This window comes from Helianthus annuus, chromosome 10 (assembly GCF_002127325.2).
Source record: "Helianthus annuus cultivar XRQ/B chromosome 10, HanXRQr2.0-SUNRISE, whole genome shotgun sequence".
NCBI classification, from domain to species: Eukaryota; Viridiplantae; Streptophyta; class Magnoliopsida; order Asterales; family Asteraceae; genus Helianthus; species Helianthus annuus.
Window position 1 is genome coordinate 143403878 of NC_035442.2, and position 19297 is coordinate 143423174.

The 19297-nt window shown below is 40.9% G+C and overlaps 1 protein-coding gene across 1 annotated transcript; it reads right to left on the bottom strand.

Annotated features, from left to right (window-relative positions):
• Positions 1 to 13322: 13322 nt before the first annotated feature.
• Positions 13323 to 14894, bottom strand: LOC118482712. Its single transcript, XM_035978339.1, has one exon. It carries the CDS (start codon positions 14892 to 14894, stop codon positions 13323 to 13325), a length of 1572 nt encoding a protein of 523 aa, XP_035834232.1.
• Between the last annotated feature and the right edge of the window lie 4403 nt (positions 14895 to 19297).

A 19297-nucleotide genomic window follows, 5' to 3' on the forward strand; every position in this document is an offset into this window, starting at 1 on the left:
CAGAAGTCTTCACAAATGCAGATTGAAGTTGTGATCACAATGTTGCACATGAGGGCCTTTTATAGTGCTTATAAATCACTAGATTGTTGACAACCAAGGCTACAACTGTCATTGATCATCAACAAGTGTCCCTAAGGGCTCTAAAGCATGTAGGGGGCGCCCATGCTGCATCATTTATGGTTCTAAGTCAGTTTGAATGAAAAAGGCAGACATGAAGCAAAGTTTTCGGATCAGATAGGCCCTCGCGCCACGCGTAGCCCCCCCCCCCCCCAGGGACCGTCGCGTCGCGCGATGCCCCTTCTGATCAAATCTCAACTTTTGATTTATTAAGCTTTGGTCCTTGCCCTTTCACAACATTGTTTTGATATTATTTCTTGCATTTTGAACCCTCCAATTTGATTTATAAGGGCTTCAAGATATATACCCACCTTGTTAAGTCCTCGGTTAACTGTAATGTCACCCGAAAAGTCATAAACTTCATTGTTGACGCTTTTAACCCCTCGTATACGAATTCGATCATAACTTTCTCATTTTATAACGGAACTTGATGAAATTTATATCGTGCATTCTAGTGAGCATATTTTTACCGATACAAAGCCTCGGGTTTGTTAAAGGGTCACTCAGAGGTATAACTTAAACATGTTGACACATTTAACCCCTGTAGTTTGTAATTTCTCACTTTCTTCCACATTTCGTTCCGTATGATCCATGATTCATTCGTTTGAAGGTATGAGCATCATGTAGGGTTACTGTAAAGTATATTTATCCCTTGTTGACATTTTGAACTCCTGAATTCACATACTTTCTATGTTTGTCAACTTTAGTCCATCTGAAGTATTTATTACCACGTGCAAACTTATGACACGTGTCATTACATTATAGGACGCAAAATTTCGAGGTGTTACATCCTCACCCCCTTAAGAAATCTCGACCTCGAGATTTACTGACACAAATGAGGGTACTTTTCTTTCATCGTGGACTCTACCTCCCACGTGTACTCGGGACCTCTACGGGCATCCCATTTAACCTTTACAGTCGGTATATACTTCCTTCGAAGTTTCTTAACCTGTCGATCCTCGATCGACACATGTTTTTCAACAAACTTCAAGCTCTCATCGATGTGCACATCTGTATGCGGTATAACTAGTGATTCATCAGCGAAACACTTCTTCAGATTGCAGATGTGGAAAACATTATGAATACTACTGAGCTCTTCAGGTAAGTTTAACTTATAGGCAACTGATCCGACACGTTCGATTATCTCGAAGGGTCCAATGTATCTCGGGCTTAACTTGCCTTTCTTACCAAATCACATTACTCCCTTTCAGGGTGATACTTTAAGCAATACCTTGTCACCTACTTCGAAGTTAAAAGGTTTACGCTTAAAATCTGCGTAGCTTTTCTGCCTATCTCGGGCAGCTTTCAAACGGTCGCGAATCTGGACAATCTTGTCCGTCGTTTCAAATATTATTTCAGGTCCTGTCATCTGGACATCTCCTACTTCCGCCCAACAAACGGGCGTTCTACACTTTCTACCATACAAGGCTTCAAAAGGAGCAGCTTTAATGCTCGTATGGTAGCTATTGTTATATGAGAACTCGACTAATGGTAGGTGGTTGTCCCAACTACCACCTAAGTCAATCACACATGCACGAAGCATGTCTTCCAAAGTCTGGATTGTACGCTCACTCTGTCCGTCCGTCTGAGGATGGTAAGCCGTACTGAAGTTTAAGCGCGAACCCAAAGATTGTTGGAAACTTTTCCAAATATGTGACGTGTATCTGGTATCTCTGTCGGAGATAATAGACACAGGCACTCCATGTAGAGATACAATCTTATCTACGTACAATTGGGCTAACATGTCGGAGCTATAAGTCTCCTTAATGGGTAAGAAATGTGCTGACTTAGTCAACCTATCAGCTATCACCCATATCGTATCCTTTCCTTTCCTTGTCTTTGGCAACTTGGTGATAAAATCCATCGTCACCATTTCCCACTTCCACTCGGGAAGTTCAAGTTGTTGCAGCAAACCTGACGGTTTTTGATGTTCAGCCTTGACTTGCGCACAAGTCAAACATTTTGCTACATAGGTGGCTATAGATTTCTTCAAGCCTATCCACCAAAAGTTTGCTTTCAAATCCTGGTACATCTTGTCAGCTACAGGATGAACGGAGTATTTGGAGCTGTGGGCCTCCTGGAGGATAACATCTCGTAGTCCCCCATAAACTGGAACCCATATTCGTCCATTTAACCTTAAAATTCTGTCCTTGCCATAGGATAACTGTTCTTCAGTTACCCCTAGCTTTTCATTAGGATAGTTAGCTTCTGGCACGGCTTCTTTCTGTGCAGCTAACAACCTTTCGTTCAAACTATTCTTTATCTCAATGCTCTTGGCATTGATTCTAATTGGCTTTACTCTTTCCTTCCGACTTAAGGCATCGGCGACTACATTCGCCTTGCCAGGTTGGTATCTTATCTCACAATCATAATCATTCAAAGTCTCCATCCATCGCCGCTGCCTCATGTTCAAATCCTTTTGATTGAACAGGTGCTGGAGGCTCTTGTGATCAGAATAGATCACGAATTTAATGCCATAAAAATAGTGCCTCCATAGCTTTAGTGCAAATACAACGGCAGCCAACTCCAAGTCATGGGTGGTGTAATTCTTTTCATGCACTTTCAACTGACGTGAAGCATAGGCAATAACCTTGCCTTTCTGCATAAGCACACATCCCATCCTGGTGTGTGATGCATCACAGTATACTACAAACTCTTCCATTCCGTCCGGCAATGTCAACACAGGTGCATTGCTTAGTTTCTGTTTAAGGATATCGAAGGACTGTTGCTGCTTGGGACCCCAGTTAAACTTAACATTCTTTCTAGTCAAAGAAGTTAGGGGTGCAGCAATCCTTGAAAAGTTCTCAATAAAGCGTCTGTAATAACCTGCTAATCCTAAGAAACTGCGAATTTCTGTAGGCGTCTTCGGTTCTTGCCAATTCATGACAGCTTCCACCTTGGCGGGATCCACTTGAATACCACGCTTACTAACCATATGTCCAAGAAATTGGACTTCTCGAAGCCAGAATTCACACTTAGACAATTTGGCGTAAAGCTTCTCCTGTTGAAGTAGTGAAAGAATACATCGTAGGTGCTTTTCATGATTAGTTTGGTTCTTCGAATAGATGAGAATGTCGTCTATGAAGATGATGACAAATTTGTCCAAGTATGGCTTGCAGACACGGTTCATGAGATCCATGAATGCCGCCGGTGCATTAGTGAGCCCGAAAGGCATCACTAGGAACTCGTAGTGACCATAACCAGTCCTAAATGCGGTCTTGTGCACATCTTCATCTCTAACCTTCAATCGGTGATAACCTGACCTCAGATCGATCTTAGAAGTAGCTTGCCCCTTGGAGTTGGTCGAACAGATCGTCGATCCTGGGTAATGGATACCTATTCTTGATGGTAACCTTGTTCAGCTCGCGGTAATCGATGCACAGACGCATCGATCCATCCTTCTTCTTAACAAATAAGATTGGTGCTCCCCAAGGAGACGAACTAGGCCTAATAAAACCTTTGGCTAGCAACTCATCCAGTTGTGTTCTCAATTCCTTCATCTCTGTTGGCGCTAATCTGTAGGGTGCTCTAGCAACCGGTGCTGCCCCTGGAATAATGTCAATCCTGAACTCCACTTGCCTATCTGGTGGTAAACCAGGTAGTTCCTCCGGAAAGACTTCAGGATATTCCGAAATAACAGGGATATCTTCAATTTTGGGTTTCAGCTCATCGATAGTTACTTGTGCCATGTAGATGACACAACCTTTCTTCAGACACTGAGAGGCCTTGAGCATAGATACTTGCTCCGGTAGTCCATACCAGGTATCTCCCTGAACGGTAAGTGACTCACCAGACGGATTCTTGAGCACTACTTGCTTCTTATTACAGACAATCTGTGCCTGGTTACGAGATAACCAGTCCATACCCAAAACTATGTCGAATTCGGCTAACTTCAAAGGAAGTAGGGACAACGGAAAAGAGTGGTCCTTAATGGATATGAAACACCCCTCTAAAATGGTTGAGGCGGTTTCTAAGGTGCCATCAGCTAGTTCCACCTCATATTTCACACTTAAGGTCTTAACAGGTAAATTCAGCAATTTACAAAACTTATTGTCTACAAATGATTTATCAGCTCCTGAATCAAATAGTATTCTTGCATAGACATCATTTATAAGAAAGGTACCTGTGATCATGTTGTCATCCTGCATAGCCTCCTTGGCGTCCATTCTGAAGACTCTAGCGTTAGTCTTCTTTCCTTCGCCCGCTTTCTTTGCATACTTTGGGCAGTTTATCTTAATGTGCCCCTTCTCATTGCAATTGTAACACGTTGCGTCTTTCAGTTTCTTACACTCGAGGGTCTTATGCTCCGTGGATTTGCAAATCCCACAACGACCCGCCTGAGACTGGGATTTGGAGTCAAGTCTGCATTTCCCATAATGGTATTTCTGGCAAGTCTTACACTTGGGCTTATCCCCAGACTGATGCCCATCTTTCCTTGATCCAGATCCTTTCTTGTGGTCATTGCTTCCACGGTGCTTCTTGTTTGATCGACAAGAGTTGTCGTCATCATCATGCTTTCTCTTCTCGGTATCCTTGTTCCTCAGCGATCTCAGCCTGATCGCATCCAGTGTGAGGGATAAGGATATATAAGCTACTGACCTGAATGTAGCTGGCCGGGAGGCTTTCACACTAGCCTTGATTTCTGGGGCCAAACCCCCAATGAAAAGTGCGATCCTCTTGGGTTCCGGGGTCACTAGGTATGGAACCAATCTGGACAGGGTGTTGAAACTTGTGAGGTACGCCTGGCAATCCAGGTTCTTCATGACCAGAGATAGAAAATCAGACTCTATCTTTTCAACCTCGTGCTGAGGGCAGTAATTTTCTTTGATAAGAGCAACAAATTGCTCCCAAGACATGTTGTATAAAGCAACTTTTCCAGAGGCTTGGATCAATGACCTCCACCAGGCCAAGGCCTCACCCTTGAATGATTGTGACACGAACTTCACAACATCCTTTTCAGCACACCCGCTGATATCAACCACCATATCCATCTCATCTAACCATGTCATGCAGTCTACCGCTCCTTTCTCCCCTGTAAAATCCCGGGGCTTGCATGAAACGAAGTACTTGTAGGAGCAACCCTTATCACGGGATCCGTGGTTCAGCACGACCCTTTGAGACGGAACACTATGGTGGTTCGAAGAGTGACGATCATCATCTTTCTTTGGTTCTTCCTTCTTGGAGGGAGGCTTGCTATGTGCCTCGGAATGAGTCTTGGACTTAGAATGCGGTGCGGATAGCGTCCTACTTCGAGACCCGCTATATTCCTCATACTGCCGTTCTAAGGCCGTTGTAACAGCGTTGTCTACTAATGCTTTCAATTCAGCACCCGTTATATTAATTCGGGCGTTATCATTCTCATTCTCCTTTGGATGACTATTAATCTCGTCCGAGTCAGCCATTGAAATCTTGAGCTGCCACATAAGATAATGACAACAGTTTTATTCGGGAGTTTATTATGGAATTGTCTTTTATGGCAATTCATTAACCATGGTTAACATAGACCATATTTGGTTGATTTGTTACTCACATTTATTTAGGATTTTAATGTAACTTATCCTAATTACAAACAATGTTGTTAGTGGCACAAAAGCCTAGTCACAGGGACAATTTATATTATAAGCCAGGATTTCAGAGAATCAAGGCACGCAGGTTTGAACCTAGTTCTTTACCTTTCTGACAGGGAGTCATAGACTACAACTGTCTTTTGTCTTATATGACAATGAGTATGGCCCGTAGGTACTACATCACTAATGGACGTTTGATAAATGATCATCTTATTTGATGATACCCATGATTTATAAATCGTTAAATTAGGTTTTGGAATCCTTAGAAGGATCCTTGCGTAAAATGACACGGGTGATTTTAACGAATCAAGCAGTCAGGAGTGTTAACATGTTTACAGAGGTTAACCAGAATCAGAATCTTTTAATCAGGTCTTACCATCTTGGCCGGGTCTTATAATGACATCAGGCTAGGTTACACTATTAAGATTCTTTATTTAATAATTGGTAGGCAGATTAATTTAAAAGGAATGATTTTGATTTATTTATTTCATATAATTATGCATATAATGACAAAGACAAAAATTATAAACTTAACATTCCAATACATATAAAAAGTTACACACTGCCCTAAACGGGAATTTTAAAAGACGAAATGCCTACGCAGAGGTTATACAGAAAACAAGTCCTCGCAGGGACCAAATACTAGGATAGATGTCGTCACAGGGACTGAAAGATAAGCCCACGCAGGGACTAAACACACAATAATTGTCCACGCAGGGACTAAAACAAATAAATGTCCACACAGGGACTTGATTAAAGTAGGAAATACAATAGTACGTATAGAGACTAATGATCTCGCTTCTTCTTCTTCTTCCCTTTTAACAGGTTTGCTAGGCCTTTGAGGAATCCACGATTGTTCTTACACTCTTGCTCAAAGTCTCGTTCCACCCTATTTAAGCGGTGGAGGATTTCTTCCTGTTCCGGTGGGGAAAAACGCGGCTGCTGCGATAAGTGCTGAGCCAGAGGTCTAGCAGGTATTAGGTACCCATGAGTTGAGTATCCCATTCCCCAAGGTGTTTCATAAGGTACTTCAGGATGAAGGGCGTGGTAGTTTGCCGCCGCTTCCATGTATGGGTCGCCACCCATATAGTTGTAGTGAGTGTGAGCTGGCTGCTCAAACGGGTTATACGCTGTGGAACCGGCGTACGTAGGTATTGGGTTATCATAACCAAATGGTGGAGGAGGTGGTGCAACTGGTGCAGAATTCACCTCTGCAGGGTGGTTAGAAGGTCCACCCATTTGTGGGTCTTCAGGCAGTGGCGGAAAATGACTTCCACTTGAGTGGCGAGGGGTGCTAAAGTGAAAATCCCCTCCTCGGGTGGACATCCGCGCGCCTGATCTCCTACGCCTTGGCGGATCTGGAGGTGTTTGATGAACTGGTGGCGGTGGAGGCGGTGGCGTAACTGCCACGAAACGCGAATCCTCGGAAGGATCCTGCTGCTGCTGTTGTTGCTGCTCATGAGGTGATAAATGGTGAGAGGGTGTAAAGTACCACTCACACTGGTTGAACCTCGCCTGATAACTGTCTTGGATAAAGTTTGCCGGGTTGAATCGGCCCTGAAAGACAGGAGTAGGGTCGCCAAAAGAACGGTGCGAAGCAGAACGCTGGAGAGGTATAAATGAAGGTTGAGGGTTATCGGGTTCGTTTTCTGAGTTCGGCCTAAAAGAGTGACGGTATGAAGGTGTCTAACTGTGTGAGGTAGACCGTCTAGCGGGCTCAAAGAGGTTCCTCCTGTTCATCCGAGGTTCGTCACTCCTTGTGCTGGAAGGAGCTCGCATGTGTGAAGGTCCGGCCTCGTGATCATTGTGGGTAGTGATTGGGCCCTTGCCTCTTCCTCCTCTTCTGATTGCTGGTGGCATATTCCTGCTTAAACAATTTTAAATCAACAACAAACAATAAAGGACAAACTAGAACAACCATTCGAATTCGTCCTATGTTCTTGTCTAGACTCGAGTATGTGTAATTGTGTCATTGAGATTAAACACATAAGGATAGTGTTTAATTCACTCAACGTTGGCTCTGATACCAACCTGTCACACCCCGATTTCCTCACGTTTCACCGGTGGGCCCGGTGGGGGATTACCGTGACGTAGTTGGCAACAATACAGTCAAACAACTCAATATATAAATGCACAGCGGAAGCAAAAGATAGATATATTTCAACTGAATATAATTGTAATATCATGTATCACAAATAGTTGAAAATAATCCACAGGGTATCCAAAAATAAATAGGAATATTGTTCAACAGTTTCACGTCCAAGCTTGCGAGACTTATTGTGGACTCTAGGAGGAAGCCAGCCTAGTTCGTTTAGTACCTGCAGTTAACCTTTTAGGAAAATAAGTCAGTTTACACTGGTAAATACATTCAACCGACACGTTTGTAAAATGTTTAATAAAATTGATTTAAATGCACGTGGCACAAACTTTTATAACTTGAAATAATTATTTTAATATAATACTTGTAAACGAATTACATGTTTCTTTGCGTTCAGTAGCCCGTTCCGTAGACCGGGTTAAAGACTAATAGACACACCACATGTATAATACCCACAAGGTTAATCCTTAAGTGGGTTACCATTTTTCATATGCAGCTGTCAGGTGTACGCCTACACCCCGTGCTTAGGTCGTGGCCATCTCGTAAGATGATGCTAGGGATATCCGGGACATGGTCATTAACCCCCCAAAGGCTTTAAGCAAACAAATCAAATTTTTAACGGGTCATCTTGATAATACTTAACCACTAATCGGTTAAGGTCAAATGCCCGACCAAGCGGTATTCTATATATCGTACCCCAAGCCCGTATAGGGAAAAAAAGTTAAAAGTATTTACCTTTGCAAGTATAATTCTCAAACAGCTAATGCAAGTAGCTTTTACCGGGTCTCCTATTCTGGAACGAAGGTTTATAATAACCTATTAGAATCCTAACGGGTCTTTGATTGAGCTTAAGCTTAGACCGGTTAGTTTTTAACGAAAAGATACGGTTCGAACGCACGATTAAGCGAAGACCGGAGTAAAATGTGATTTAGACCCGACAAGTTTGAAGACTTGTTTAATATGGGTAATCCAATCACATTCTGGATTTTGAGATAAAAACGACAAGGTTTGACCCGTTTCGGCTAATTTATGTAAACTAGTTACATAAACCGAACCGAACGTGTAAATGGCGTAACGGGTAACTGTAAGAGTCCTAAACAGGTTTCCTAAGTTAATATGCTCTAAAGAGGTTGTGATATCAGTGGAATACCTTCCATTATGCCCATAACGAGTTTAATCCCAATATACGCCACGTAGGGGTATTTTGGTCATTTTAAAGATTGTAAAAGAGATTTCCGGGTTATACAGGAAATCTGAGTTTTCTGATCAGGTTATAAAGTTCAAAATACTTTATTTATTATATGAAATCAGTAGCAATTGGATTCGGGTCAAAATACCATGTAGAACTCATTTTAGGTCCGAAAAGGGTATATTCGGTATTCACCGAATCAACGCCATAACCGCAGGTTATGAGCAGGTTAAAAATAATTAAAAATCTTTAAAAATCTTTAAAAATCTCAAAATATTATTTTACATCAGTGTGTAAAAGGTTTGGTGTCGAAATCTGGGTTTAGATAGGCTTTATGCTAATTGCGCCGTTTAATTACTAAAGTTTTCTTAATTGCGCTATTTAGCATAACTCCTATTCTAGACCTCGGATTGACATGAAATTTTAGGGACATGTTTAGAAATCAGTAACTAAGGTTATTGTCCTTTCACATATCCAAAATTCTCGTTTTAAGGTAAAAAGGGCATTATGGTCAACTTTAAGCATATAACGGAAATGTGTAAACGACTTGGACAAACAACGAACCAGCCACAGAGGATTATACCATCATGTAACCTGGTCCTAAGAGTGTCCTAAGGCATATCTAAATCATACCAAATCGGGTCAGAACTGAAGTCAAGGCAAAAGTCAAAGTTTTGCGACTTTCGGTTCCGAATCGGGTGAAAACAGTAAATGGTCAGATCAAACAAGCTTAGACCAGTTATAATACTTATTATCAAGTTATGTGAGTGATAAAACAGGTTACATGCCATCTACATTGTTAATTATGCATTAAATCGAAAATTAGCATTCTGTTGACTTTTTCTAAGCAACTTTGACCCGACATTTGGACTAGTTAGAGTGGGAATCAGAGGGTGCCCTTTTAAGGGTTTAATGCCCACATAATTACCAACATATAACTACCTTTGATTCGACTAATCACTAGACCATTTGTGGAAAGTGTGTTGATTTTATAGCTTTGCGATTAAATTACAATTAACCTAATTTGCAGAAAATAAAGATCAATGAGTTGGATTGTTGTTTTAGAAAACTAAATTAATAACTAAGTGCAAATAAAGATTGGTTGTTTAACAGATTAGGAGAGCAATGACCATCTTAGGATTCAGTTTCCTTTAACAATTGTGTGAAATTTCAACTAGAAAGAGTTACATAGACATAACTCGTACATACATAATCGAAGTGATAAATGGGAACAAAGTACTCAGATTCTAATGCGAGGTTGTTTCCCGATGATCAATCAATCAATAACGAACCCTAACCCTTCCCGTGATATCTCGATTGCCAACGGCACCAAGAACGTACGATCGAGACTAGCAATTGCACTATCGATTAACAAGCTACAAACAATTATGCATAAACCATGATATTCAAGCAACGCAAGTTATTGATCGATGTCGAAAGGTCGGTCAAAAACAAGTTTAAAAATTTGGTCCTAAGTACCTTTACTAGCAAGGGTAATTAGGGTCGTCTCCACAGGGAATATGTGGTTAGTGTTGATTGTAGAAACCTAGATTACCTAGAACTAAGAAAAACTATTGCTTTGATTGCTTTTTGAGATTTTTGATTGAGAAGAATTAAGAAAGTTATCAATTTAAAAGAAAAGCAACCCCCTCCGGATTTCTGGTTCAATGATTCACCCAAACCTGTTTAATTAGATAGATACCAAAAGGTCTTGTTAACGGTTTAGTTTGATTGATAACCAAAGACAAGTTTTTAATAATAACCTATGCAATTTAATTACCAAATCATAAGTGCTAAGAACCCACCCAATAACCAAACTACTCATGATGCAAGAAAACCGAATGCGAATGGTAAAAGATGAATAATTGCAACACTCACAATTCTTTTAAACAAAACTAAACCACAAGTATTCTTCAAGTTATGAAAAACAATCCAAAGAACTAAATAAACAAGGTTTGAGTTTCACATACATGAACCATCCACCCGGAGGTGGTCACAAAAGAATCTAGCCACTCATAGTCATGATTTGATCTTCTTGGTTGTCTTAGATGTTTGATTGCATGAAAGATTGATGAAAATTGAGGTTGGGAACTCCAAAATTCGTCCTTGGGAAGTAGAAAACGGCTAGGGTTAGTGAATATCTCGTTTTGGGGTTGAAGATACCTTAAAATAAAGTGAAATCCTGAATTTTCGCGTGACTATCTGTTGTCAGCGCAAGGTTGCGCCCCCCCTGGCACAAGGTTGCGCCCCTGACTGACTAGCATCTGTATTGCGCCCAAACTGACACCAGGTTGCGCCAAACTGGTTTCTTCTTGCGCCAAGTACTGGTTTCTCACCATTTTTCGCATTTTTCAACTCCCAACTTGTGTGTAAGCTTCTAACCTTCATAAATCTTCCCGAAAACCTCCCGTTTAGCTTCAATATCCATCCGTTAAGCTTTGGGTACCTACAAATAGAAACACACTCAAAGTAACCATGTTTTATGATGATAAACACTTAAAACCTTATATTTACACATGTTAAAACACGGTTATTTACCCTTCTATCACATCCCCACACTTCACCTTTGCTTGCCCTCAAGCAAACCGTTACGGAATTACTCACCATCGTAACAATACCTCTAAACTCCTATACCGATGTAACCGTTTAAGTCCCAACACTTACCCGTCCCATAGACTAACACAATCGAGATTGACAGTCCGACAAGCAAGTGATGCAATTTATAAAACTTAAGACTTGTCTATTCAAAACTAACATGCTTAGGATTACAACACATGCTACACGCCTCTCACAATAAACTCTCCTCTCGGTTTAATATCTGAACTAGCGTGTAATGTGCTAGCATTTATATCACTCAAAACCAAATATGAAATCCTGTAATCATAGGCTTGTATAACAATCATACCTCCACTGTATCATATAACACGGCACATATCAAAAGGACTTTCGGTTTTGGGCTTAGGCTAAGGGTAGGAAGATATTTGGCTTATATTTATAGATTTTTATGTGGCGAACAATAAACGACCAAATCGTGACAACTTTATTTGCACATAACAAACTTTTGGGTTGGTTTCTACCCAAAAACATACACAATATTCACAAAACTTTCTTTTTTTTTGTTTTCTTTTTTTTTCTTTTTTCAGTTATTCATAACTTGTCGTTCACGATCGGTATCAAACAATTCATATTAGGTGGACAAATGAACGGTGTATAGGCTCAACAGGGCTACTAAGGGTAATGGTTAGGTAAACACAAAACAAACATAACGGTGTAAGCGATATCCTAATGCCTTTATCATTTAAGTGCACATGTCAAACCACAATCTCAGCATGCATCAAATCATACAAGTTCTAACACAGAATAACATATGGCCTGCTCTCAACAAATAAAGTCATTATGTAAATCATTCTATCATTCTACAGGCTCAAAATTCTCACCAAAGAAGGGTAAAAATGTTGCCAACACGTAGCATATGCAATCTAAAACATGTTACCCTTAAATAGACATCTCTTTTCAATTCTTTTATCCAAAAAACACTTGTCGGACCTACTCTCATGAAACTTAAAGGAACGACCATGACAAGGGACTATGTTAGTTTACTACCGGCAAGGAACCCATTAGTGATTGTAACATTCGGTTTTCATATCCATTTAGTTTACCTAAGGCGATGAAATTCTTTAAAATTTTCAAAATTTTCAAATTTTTCAGTTTTCATCGTTTTCAATCACTTTCAACCTCTTTTAAACTATATCCCAAGCCTTTGCCTTCTCGGGTTGCCATAATATCCCCACACTTGGGCGACATTGTCCCCAATGTATAGTGTTTTAAAAACAGAACCCGGTAATACGAACTAACAAACATCATGAGCGACCATTCCTAAAACAAATAAATTAACACATTCCCTAACACATAAAGTTTAACACCACAAAAAAACACGAATAAAAATGCAATAATAAAAGTGGAACAGACTCCCCTGGTTTAAAGCGTAGAATACTCATGCTTCATGTTCCACCACGACCGTATAGCATTTCATTCGCGGCCGTGTCCACAAGTCCTCGGGTCAATCTCTACAATTAGTGTGCAGATCATCCCCGTCCAAATGGAGATTGAGTATGGACAGTTTTGACTGAACTCTAATTCGTGCAATTTCCGCAATTTCAACTAGAATGTATTGGGATTTCACCGAACATCCCCACACTTGGACCATTACATCCGTAGAGATTAATAACCTGATTACCTGCAAAAGTTCTCACGCAAAAACCAAACATATATACACTACTCTACATCCTCGGGCTGCCTCCTGAGAGCGCTAAGTTTATAGGTCTTCAGCCAGACCGTACCTGATATGCCCTTATGGTGGTCGAGTGGGATGCTTGCGTCCCGTGGCCTCTACGTAGGTACCCCGCCAATGCTCTAGTAAGTCGTCCACTGTCTTCCACATTGACTTTAACCTCCTTTTTGCATTATCAACTTCCGGCGGTTTCTTTTTCTTCTTCTTCCCTCGTCGCTCCCCTTTGTCTGTTTTAAACTCCTCATGCGCCACACTTTCCTTTTTCCTTACTGCTTCACTCCCTGCCACTTCAAACCTGTCAACCAAAAAGCATTCATATTTTGTTTGAATCTCCTTTGCAGGAGAGACATTCTCATCACCATTTTCAACTTTTGAGCGTTCACCTGAAATAAAAGGATCAGTAGCATTTGAAAACACATTTAACCGTAATTCGCGATCACCAAACTTCATACTTACCCTTCCATCAACGCAGTTTATAATTGCATGAGCAGTCGCTAAGAACGGTCTACCCAGAATGACTGGAGGGTGCGTGTTCTTTGAACTTGTGGCACAATCAAGAACTAAGAAGTCACCTGGGTAGTAACACTCTTCTATTTTCACAATTACGTCCCTTACAATCCCCCTCGGACACATGGGAGTCTGATCAGCCAACACCATGGTGGTGTTGACTTTATGTAGCGGACCAAAATCATATTGGTCATACAGACTCCCTGGTAGAATACTAACACACGCTCCAAGATCCAACAGTGCCCTTTTTATTTTAAATTCACCCACTTGTACGGAAATAATGGGTGCTCCTGGATCTTGGAGTTTGGGGGGAAGAGTACCCAATAAAACGGCATTCACGTTTGTAGTCAAATCAAGTTTTTTAGGAAACTTGTGAAGTCGTTTTTGGGTACTTAACTCTTTCAAACACTCAACATGATCGGGACTCTCTTTAATCACATCAAGTAAGGGTAGATTAATTTTAGCTTGTTTAAAGCTTTCCCACCTTTCATCCCTTGGTGGGTCCCGATCATGTTGAGAAACCGATTCAGTATTAACATACTCCACCACCTCCTCAACTACTTGTGATGGTGGAGCTACCTCAACGCTACCAGTGTCAAAAGTTGGACGAACACTTACCGCATTGATGTGCACATTTCTTCCATTCTTTAAGCTAGATGACTGATGTGTTGGATTAACTGTGGTAGTGCTTGGCAACTTACCTGGGTCTCTTCTCAGCTGAGCTAGATCTTCTGCTAGCTGCCCCAACTGTTTCTGCATTGCTTCCGAAGTTTTGTCTCTAACCTCATTATCCTTCTGAATATCCTTCATAAATGACATGATTGCATCTAGCTTCGAATCATTCGAGTCGCCTCCACCACCTGAAGAATTACCTTGCTGGTTGCCTGGATTCCTCCAACTCCCTTGATAATTGCTTTGATTTTGCTGTTGGTTGTTGGCTTGAGGCCGTTGATTGTATTGACCCCGATTCTGGTAACCTCCTTGCGAGTAATTTCCTTGCCGATTCTGATACTGTTGACCTCCTTGGTTAGGTACCTGAAAATTGGGGTTCAACTGATTAGCAGAATTACCATAACTAAAATTGGGGTGGTTTCGCAAACCTGGATGATATGTATTCGATTTCATATCATATTGGGTCACCATAGATTTGATTCACTTCATCGGTTTGACCACCCAACACAGCACATTCTCCGACTTGATGCCCTAACTCTCCACACTCAGTACACACCGTAAACGTATTGGCGGTTTTAACTTCACCCCCTTTTCCAAGGTTCATTTGAGCTAGCTGACGCTCAAGCAACAAGTTTTGATGCCTCAACTTCTCGACCCGTTCCTCAGCTTCATAATCAACCGATTTCGCTGAACTCGATCTTGCCTTCCTGCTAGATTGTGCCTGTCTTTTCGAAGTGGCACTTTGTCTCTCTAAGTATGCCCAATCTGCAGCCTCGGTGTTCGTGAGAAACGTACCATTGCTGATGGCGATAAGATCTCTTACATCATCTGGAAGTAGCCCATCATAGAATGCCTTGATCAATTCCCATGTCTGAATTTCATGATGCGGGCATTTCCTCAGCAACTCCTTAAACCTTGTGAACGCCTCATGGAACGGTTCCCCTGAATGCTGTTGGAAAGCTCTGATTGCATCCCGAGCTTCACTGGTTCTGTTCATTGTGTAGTACTCCTCCAAAAACACTTGCTGCATCTCTTGCCAAATGTAAATACTCCCCGGAGGTAATGTTGCGAACCATTGGCGTGCCTTGTCTTTCAGGGTAAATTGAAACAACATTAGCTTCACCTCATCTTTTGTGAACCCTGACCCTCCAATAGTCTGGCAAATTGAATCAAAACTTGCAATGTGCAAGTATGATTCTTCGGTTCTTTTTCCATAGAATTCAGGCAAATGGCCTAAGTATTGAGGCCTCACCTCGAAGGGTCGATTATTAATCCCCACCGGTGTAACTATAGCTGATGAGTTGGGTACTACAACAGGTCGACAGTGGCCTTCAACGCCTTGAATTGGTGCCCCTTGAATGACTTGTGGGACACCATCCATAAACTGTATCTGCTCACCCCTAAACCGATTATTAGCTCTTCCCGCATTAAACTGCGGGACTCCATTATGAACTTGATTTTGTGGAATCGGCCTCTGGATGTGACTTCTTCGGTTGACCTGTTGTTGTACTGGATGTCCATGATTCACGTTATACCCTTCGTCGTATCTGTAATCCCCGTATCTCCCATCATATTGGTTTTGATAATCATCATCTTCCCAACCGGATTCCCACGTGTGAGCACTGCCTTCTCTTTGGTTGGGATCCACATCATACCCGTGTTGATGTTGTGGTTGGTTAAGACGAATAATTTCCCCATGTCGGAGATTTAGATTTCCAGGTTGGTTTTGTGGGCCTGGGTTGAATTGTGGAAATGGTTGTGGTGGTGGTTGATTCTGGTTTTGGTTATTAGGCTGGTTTTGATTTTGGTTTTGAGGGATTGGTGGATCTGGAATGGGAGGGATTGGATCGTTTTGGGCTTGGTTTTGTGGCTCTTGATCAGCCATTTCGTGAGCTGCTTGTTCAAGATCTTGAGCAACTGTTGATGACTGAGCTTTAGTTTTCACTGCTGAACGGAGAAGAACAAGATTCTGTCGAGCAGTCTTCTCAATTTCTGGATCAAATAAGAGCAGTGAGGATTTCTTTGAAAACCTCGTATGCATGCAACACGAGAATCACCTGCACACAGACAAACAAGAAACCAAGCGTAATACGGAACAAATAAATAAAAGACACCCAAAAAGAAATATTTTTAGTTTTTCTAATTTTTAGGTTTTTTTTTAATAAAAACAACTACTAACACTAAGCGCACCGATTCCCCGGCAACGGCGCCATTTTAATCGATGTCGAAAGGTCGGTCAAAAACAAGTTTAAAAATTTGGTCCTAAGTACCTTTACTAGCAAGGGTAAGTAGGGTCGTCTCCACAGGGAATATGTGGTTAGTGTTGATTGTAGAAACCCAGATTAACTAGAACTAAGAAAAACTATTGCTTTGATTGCGTTTTGAGATTTTTGATTGAGAAGAATTAAGAAAGTTATCAATTTTAAAGAAAAGCAACCCCCTCCGGATTTCTGGTTCAATGATTCACCCAAACCTGTTTAATTAGATAGATACCAAAAGGTCTTGTTAACGGTTTAGTTTGATTGATAACCAACGACAAGTTTTTAATAATAACCTATGCAATTTAATTACCAAATCATAAGTGCCAAGAACCCACCCAATAACCAAACTACTCACGATGCAAGAAAACCGAATGCGAATGGTAAAAGATGAATAATTGCAACACTCACAATTCTTTTAAACAAAACTAAACCACAAGTATTCTTCAAGTTATGAAAAACAATCCAAAGAACTAAATAAACAAGGTTTGAGTTTCATATACATGAACCATCCACCCGGAGGTGGTCACAAAAGAATCTAGCCACTCATAGTCATGATTTGATCTTCTTGGTTGTCTTGGATATTTGATTGCATGAAAGATTGATGAAAATTGAGGTTGGGAACTCCAAAATTCGTCCTTGGGAAGTAGAAAACGGCTAGGGTTAGTGAATATCTCGTTTTGGGGTTGAAGATATCTTAAAATAAAGTGAAATCCTGAATTTTCGCGTGACTATCTGTTGTCAGCGCAAGGTTGCGCCCCCCCTGGCACAAGGTTGCGCCCCTGACTGACTAGCATCTGTATTGCGCCCAAACTGACACCAGGTTGCGCCAAACTGGTTTCTTCGTGCGCCAAGTACTGGTTTCTCACCATTTTTCACATTTTTCAACTCCCAACTTGTGTGTAAGCTTCTAACCTTCATAAATCTTCCCGAAAACCTCCCGTTTAGCTTCAATATCCATTCGTTAAGCTTTGGGTACCTACAAATAGAAACACACTCAAAGTAACCATGTTTTATGATGATAAACACTTAAAACCTTATATTTACACATGTTAAAACACGGTTATTTACCCTTCTATCAGTTATCATTCTAGAAATTCAGAAATAAACACACAAAAGTTCAAGATAAACCTTCACCTAAGATGATCACCGAGAGTTTTAGCCACGCATAGCTTGGTGAATCATCGTAACAAGTAGTTCAATGTTCATACAAATCAAAATCACAAACCGAATGTTAGAAATTGTTCCAAGCCAAGCCAAATCACCCAAAATCGCCCCTAGTGTCTCCAATAACCGACCAATCTTGAGAATAGGTGAAAAGACACCATAAAACCAACTTAATGATGGCAGTTACGATTTGTGTGTCGCCTCTACCGTAACTTACGGCTCTACCGTAAGTTACGGTGCACATAAAAGTGTTACGGTGCAAGTCTTCTGATTTACGGCAGCATCCAGGTGGAATTCAGGTCCACCGTAAATTACGGTAGGACCGTAATTTACGGTGGAAAGCTGAATGTTCTTCTTTGTTTCATCTTTTGCTCCACACTCGACCCGTTCAACTCCAAACCTTCAAAAGCTGCGTTTTTCTTCACTTTAAGCCGCCAAACCGCACCTGAGACATAAGCAACATTAGTTATCTAATTCGAGATAATTACACACTTAAATGAGGGATAAACTTGTCTTTTAACATCATAAAGGGTTGTCCAATGGACCACCCGTCACATCCCCACACTTAACCGTTGCTTGTCCCAAGCAACTCATCAAATCAATTTCTCAACAAGTGATCAATGTAAACCAAGCAAAAACAAGCAATCCTTTTACTAACCCCTTTGTAACACCCAACTAATGCACCCCTCACTATGTCTCTCCTCTCGGTTACAAGTAAGCACTAGCAATATGAGCTAGACACACAAAAGCTAACGGGCGGTTGCAAAATTATAAGCTTGTACCTAAATCGATCCTTCTCCTAACAAGTGCCAAACATGAATGCAAATCAAAGGGACTTTCAAGGTTGTAACATGGCTAGGTGTATGGGTAGGAAATGGAATATATATAAAGTAGCGAAAATTTAACCCGGTCTTTTTATTACACGAATAAGCAAACTAACAACTACCAAACTAAACTACTAAGTACAAGACAACTAAACATCCTTTCTTTTCATTTTTCATTTTTTTTCTTTTCAAAACAACCATGCAATAAAGCATCAACATATCTACATCATATTACTACAACTACTACTACTAACACTAAAGACCGGGTCAAATTTGGGTAAATTTTTAAGTAAGTAGCTAGGGGTAACAAATAATAGGCTTTTAGGCACAAAATTGGCAACTAAATGTCCAAACACCCGCCCCTATCGCAACCATGCTCATATATATAACTTATGAGGTCTAACCCCCCAAATCCCACACTCGCACACACTAAAGACGAGGCTACCTAGATGCCCTTATCCTTTTTGCATTCATGTCTAACTAAGGACTCAAACCGCATACAAGCATAAGTTCTAATGTACCCCCACCTGTAGCCACTCTCATCAAAGATAAGCATTATTTATATACAAATGTGGCTTCAACTCTCACCAAGAATGAAAGGGAATCA

What these genes read in the sequence shown, in the direction of transcription:
- LOC118482712 (XM_035978339.1), bottom strand. Translation starts at nt 14,894, where the DNA reads ATGAAATCGAATACATATCATCCAGGTTTGCGAAACCACCCCAATTTT.